Below are 6,181 nucleotides of genomic sequence, written 5' to 3' on the forward strand. Positions count from 1 at the left end.
ATGGCGGCCACGACAGAGCCGGCGAAGGCTGGACGTCAGCCACTCCCTCTTCGTCGTTAATAGTCAGCCATAGCGCCATGGGGAATTGTTCACATATATCCCCTGACAATATGATTTGATGTGCGGTTTGAAAACTACAATAAAATCTCGATGATACAAATCTCGTGGGACCGCGAAAAATATTCGTATCATCCGAAATTCGTATGAACCAACACAGACCAATAAATTGAGCCCTAAGAAAAGTTTTCGTTTATTTCTTTTCTTACTTTCACGTGGAGAAATCTGTGACGTTGTTCTGCTTTTTTTTAACCTCCATGTCACCGAGCGGTCCTTTCTGAACCTTTGTCTCCTCTCTTGCGGTGCCCAAGCTCACTACACGCTGTATGGAGCGTTTTTGCACCTGATTCGTGCACGTCGGCGTTGCGCGTGCGATATTTTCATGCCCGCATCAGCGATTCTGCGACCGCGGCCACCTGTGAATGATGCGCGACGCGCGTGGCAGTGGGAGGAGCCTGACGACTTGTGCCAATGGGGAGGCGTGCGCCTCATGGCGGCAGTTTCGAAGCGCGCAAGACAGCCAGCTGGCTCTGCCGGAGATGCTTAGGTTTAGCACGCTGGCAGATATTTCATGAGCGCTTTCACTAGTGGCGTGGATCATGTTTTAGAGCACCATTTTCGTCCACATTATTAGCTCATTTACTGCACAGGAAACTTTGTGTGTGCTTTGAGCGGCATTTTAAAGAGCGGTTAGAAGCAGCCGCTTGAGTGCCCGCACCACTTCGCGACCGAAGTCGCCGCCATTGTTGCTGCGGCCGGCCACGCCCCGCACAGCGTGTAGGTGGTTTCGCAGCAGCGTCAGCGCGCCTGTGGAGTGTGCGGCGCGTTCCCGCAAGCAGAAAAGAGTAGCCCGGCCGTTCCCGAAGAAAGGGTGCCAAAGAGGGGAGAGAGAGCCCGTACATCACCGTCGCTTGCTCGCTTGGCAGTCGGGCGCCTCGCCGGCTCGTTCGTATCATCCGCCAGGCCGCGCAGGTCTGTTTGTAAGAGCCGAAATTTTTCACATTGCAAACAATGCAATTTTGCTGGGACTTATCAGAAATTCGTATCATCCCGAAATTCGTGTCACCTGGAATCGTATCATCGAGATTTTACTGCATCGCTTGGGCTTTCAAGCACCTTCGATATACAGACTGTTCTGGAGTGAGAATGCGCTGATCGATGCAACGTGCCCAGAATGCTGTTGCGTGGTTGCAGCTCTGCACTTTGTGTTTATTGGTATTCACTAACAGCAAAGTAAATTCTGTAGAATCACATCTAGCTCAGGGTGCGAGTCACTTTCTTGGGTTGCTGCAAGGGCTGCTGCTTGCCTAGGATTCCCGTAGCCTGACGTGTGTGTCTTGCAGGTGGCATTCTTGGAGCGGCTACTGACGGGGTCGTCGTATGGCGTGCCGCGCAAGTACCTCAAGGGCCTTGAACACGCCGCAGTAAAGAAGAAAGGTGGTGGGCGAAAGTAGGCCTTTCCCGTTGTTCTTCAGTCGCCCTGCGTTGCGGCACCTTTAACCCAGGAGAAAAGAAGTTGGAAGGATGGGACCGCTCAACTGCTGGAGTGGGTGATGTGGACTGACTTTGATGACCGATGCAAGGACAGGTGGCATCACTGGGACTTATGCACTGTGACCCCCATGACGGGGGGCAAGGCGATAAAGTTTGCATGTGTGCATTTTGACTCCACTGCCTGTGTGTTTGCTGGTTTCTTTCGAAGAAGGCTGCCACCTTGTTTGTGTGGCCCAGTCATGATGGTGATGGTCGGCTCACGCTGACTCTCTCAAGTTGGAGCTTTTGTAAGAGAGGGGGTAGAGAGTCTGATGAAGAGCTGCAAAAAAAATGTTGGAGTAATGCCTCTTATGGAGGCATTGGTTGCAACACAGAATGTGAACACTGGTGCGTGAATTGCCCAAGGGTGATTCTTGTGTCGCAAGTTTAACGCTTAAGTCCTGGATAACTTGTGGCCAATCCCCTCATCTCGCCCGCAGTAAGGAAGGACAATGTTTAACGCTAAAGACATAGGGTGCTCCGGCAGAAAATCAAATTAGTGCAGCCTGGATGCAGGAAATTGGAGAGTTCAAAGAGCTGTTAGTGTGCACACTACCAGTGCAATAGGAACCAACCCCTGCAGTGAATCCAGATCCACTTTGTTCAAGGTGAGTGTACCATTAAAATGGACAACTTTGAATTTTCAAAACAAATTGGAGGCAAGATGGCGGGAAAAGGTTGGGGGGGGGGTTATCATGTCCAACCATTTGGATGGTGAGGGAGATTAGATCTAAAAAATGTTCCAGCTGAAATATATTCAGGATAACCTATTCAGTGCAATGCTTACATGACAGTCTGTGCAATGTAAACTTATCTGGTTTCTTTCCCTTGTGGCCAGTTGTGCTCAAACTTCCATCCAGTGCCAATACACTTATGTTGGCTACTATATCATAGATGTTGCCTTTGGACGACATGAACATATCTGTTCAGGAGTCCCCGTGTACAGGTGTTCTTCCTTCTTGAGTGTGAAAAAGACCTTCTTGACCGTTGAAATCAGGCAGACTCATGTCCATGGTGTGCCGTGAAAATTCACCAGGAATAATTTCTGGACTACCTGGGTAGAAAGAATGACTTGAACGAACTTGGCCATGGTGACTGCAGTGTGGCTGCATTATCCTCTCTTAAAATGAATTAACCTAAAACTCGCCCACATGACACTCCTTCTGGTATTAACAAGCAGTATTCTGCACTCAAATATAGTGTGGTTTTCCCCCTTGATTGCAAATACACTGGGGGTCTTAATTTGCCGTCTCGGACCTACTGCGAGTCCGCAGGTAGTCCAAAGGTTCTTTGTGCCTTAGGTATATCCGGGTTGCCTCTTGGGTAGTGAGTGGGTGAAAGTCTGTTATTAAAGGGCAACTGCACTCAAATTTCACCTCGACCAAAGTTATTTTTAATATGTAGTAAGTAGCATCAAATCAGCTGGGACATGAGTAGTAGCCCCGTGAAATGCCTCGTTAATCAGTCGGAAGCGTTTGCAAAAGCTCCGCCGCAGACCGCGCTGCACCTGCCGGCAGATCGCGTAAACGGCCATGACGCGCCTGTGACACTCCAGCCGGCCGAGGCTTCTTCCTCTGGCCAGCCACGCAGCTGGAGGACCGGTCGGGCTCTGCTGCGCACGCTTCACCCATTTGCTGCCCCGTGCGCGTGTAGAGCTTGCGCACGGGCTTGCTCCCGAGCTGCTGGCCGTCCGGCTGCTCGCTGGACGGCTGCAACATCACTCACTTCAATGGGCGCGCTCTCCTCGATCTCGGTTTCAAAATCGCCGATTTTTGCTGATCGCTTGCGCGCGTATTTCGGTTGTCGTATTTTGCATCTTGCTTTCTTTTTCAGCAGACTATATGGCAACAGTGTTTTCCAGAAGTCGAAATTTTGAGTGCAGTTGGCCTTTAACACAAGGAGGGCCCAGGGACTGGAAGGGGGAGATGAGGGGGAAAAGAGGAAGGGAGAGGGCGTCAGGAGGCGATGTTCGCTTGAAGATCCTGGAGAGGAATAATCAGTTCCTGAACGCAGAGATAGGGGTTCCAGGCACCGCGGCTAGACGACCTCTGCGAGGCCACTATCGAGAGCTAAGCGCCCAAGGGCAACAAGGAAATTGGGGTCACTGAGTGTCGCAGGGGATATCTCGTTTGGATTGGGTAGGGCATTCAGTAGAACAGGGCGAAAGGATTGGCAAGCAGAGCAGCGCCAAATAAAATGTGTCAGATGTGCTAGTGTAGCTGTATGACAATGTGGGCAGTAGGGCGGAGGGTCCCCAGTCGGATGACTCCATTCGCGTGTGATGTTGGGGTCAATATATGAAGCGTTCGCACGAACTTCGTCAACAGAGTTTTGGCATAGCGGCTAGCGTATATACCGGTGGCGGATACCGGGACCCCATTGCGCATGCGCTGTTACGAATCGGCCAGCAACACGTGTTTTTCCGCATCAGCGACCACGTGGGAATCAACCATGTGCGCCCACGTGTCGGTGAATCGTACTTCGAGTCTCGCCATGCCGGGTCAATCACCTCGCTTTGCAACGTGCTTCCGGCAGCTGCCAGCGCCACACCCTTCAGGCACCTGCCTTGACCTACCCGGCTTAGACGTTTCGCTATCAGCGCGATCAGAGTTGATAGCGCGACCCCGGCACCTTTCAAGGACACTCTCCCCCCTCTCTCGGACGCCACAAGGGGCGAAGATGACTCGCGATCTTGGAAAGACTGTGCGTGTGTGTGTCTATGATTTCGTGGCGTGTTACTCTTGGGGGCGTTTTTTGGGTATAAAAGAAGCAGCACAAACGCTGATATTCATTCCTGTCTGAGCAGCGAATCCATGCGGTCGCTCTGCTCCTGTCCTGTATTGTAACCTCGCCCGTCAGGGCATTGTATGTTTTTTTAGCTTCGGCTCACCTCTCGCTATGAAGTAAACAGTTACGTTCGCCTATCAGCTCTGGACCCCTTCCCGGCTTCAGTCGTCCGCTCGGTCGCAACAACTGGTTGGCAGCGGTCGGATGACAACTTCATGACACCTGGAGCCAGCGGTGCGAGACCCAACACCACGGACGTCAAGGCGGCTTCGGACTTCGCAGAATTCACGGCGGTCAAGGGTGAGTGCGGGACTTTTCTTCACTGAGTTTTACCAGGCTTCTGAGGATAGCTGGTAGGGCGTGTGTTTTTGTCGCGTGGGTTATTCGCACAAAACAATTTTGGGAGCAGTGGGAAAGCAGTACTCTAGACCGGCCATGAATTTGAAAGCGTTGAAAAAACCGCAGTTGTTGGAGCTTGCAAAAGAGTTGCGCTTGGATGTTACAGACGCGCTGAGAAAGCCAGAGCTGATAGAGGCTATACTCGCTGTTGGGGCTGACGATGACGAGCTGTCCGAGTGCATTGAGCTGATCAATGACAGGGAGACCGCTAAACGTCAGGCTGCAGAGGCTGAGCGCCAGCGTGAGGAACGCGAGGAAAAAAAGCGCGAACAGGAACGCGAGGAAAGAAAGCGTGAACAGGAACGCGAGGAGAAAAAGCGAGAACAGGAGCTCGAGAGGCAGAAACAGGAACAACAGGAGGAAAAGAGACGAGAGCATGAGAGACTCCTGCTCGAGCAGGAGGAAAGAAAGCGACAGCATGAGCTGGAAATGAAGCGTCTGGACGTCGAGGCGTCTCGACCAAGACGTCAGAGTGGCAGCAGCGTGCAGTCTGCGGCGACTGAGCGACCTACGTTGCGAATGTGTGACCTAATGCGACCCTACAAGGTAGGAGAAGACATCGGTCTTTTTTTGGTCAACTTCGAGCGTACGTGTGAGAGGGCCCAGTTTAGCCGAGACTCATGGCCGCAAAAGCTGCTTACGCTTTTGCCAGGTGAGGCATCCGACGTGATGGCCCGCTTGCCAAAGGAGGAGGCGGAGGACTACCAGAAAGTCAAGGCAAGCCTCCTACGTAAGTACAGGCTGTCAGCAGAGGCGTTTCGCCAGAAGTTCCGTGAAGCCGAGAAAGCTAGAGGCGAGTCGTACTCGGAGTTCGCCTACAAGCTTAAGGCAAATATGGAAGAGTGGCTCAAAGAGGCAGAAGCTTTCGGAGAGCACGACAAAGTAGTTGAGTGCTTCGGTCTTGAGCAGTTTTACCGCCGACTACCGGAGAACCTCAGACTCTGGGTGCAAGATAGGCCAGGGGTAAAAACTGTGGATCAGGCAGCTCAGCTAGCCGACGAGTTTGTCGCACGTCGAGGTGCGCAGGGGCCGAATTAAGACGGCCAAAAAGAGTTCAGGCCGAGGCCTGATAAGTCAGGGCCGAAAGGCAGAGCTCCCCGGGAAGACGGAGGAGCAAGGGAAGTCGTTCTCGTGGATAGAGAAACTGGCCACGATAACGAAGAGAGAGCAGCAGACGCTGATGAGCAGCGCAGAAAGAGAGCTTTCGAAGCGCGCAGACAGGCTGCGTGTTACAACTGCGGCGAGACGGGACATTTCGCTGCCAGTTGTAAGAAAGGAAAACTAGTCTTTCACGTACTACATCAGAGTGAGGACAGCAGGCAGTTTTTAGAGCCGTACGTACGGGAGCTAGTCGTCAATGGTAAACCGTGCCGAGTTCTTCGTGACTCCGCGGCGACGGTAGACA

The 6,181-nt window shown here is 52.4% G+C and overlaps 1 protein-coding gene across 1 annotated transcript in view; it reads left to right on the plus strand.

Moving 5' to 3' along the window:
- The window catches only part of LOC144162284 (eukaryotic translation initiation factor 2D-like), a 35,563-nt gene extending 33,834 nt beyond the window's left edge, over positions 1–1,729 (plus strand). Inside the window, exon 10 of the mRNA XM_077692762.1 lies at positions 1,401–1,729. Coding sequence (XP_077548888.1) covers positions 1,401–1,511 — 111 coding nt within the window. The 3' untranslated portion in view covers positions 1,512–1,729. The remainder of the gene's footprint in view (positions 1–1,400) is intronic.
- Positions 1,730–6,181: the final 4,452 nt, after the last annotated feature.

This window comes from Haemaphysalis longicornis, unplaced genomic scaffold (genome assembly GCF_048455015.1).
Source record: "Haemaphysalis longicornis isolate Haplotype H1 unplaced genomic scaffold, Haemaphysalis longicornis Haplotype H1 scaffold_12, whole genome shotgun sequence".
Taxonomy (NCBI): domain Eukaryota; kingdom Metazoa; phylum Arthropoda; class Arachnida; order Ixodida; family Ixodidae; genus Haemaphysalis; species Haemaphysalis longicornis.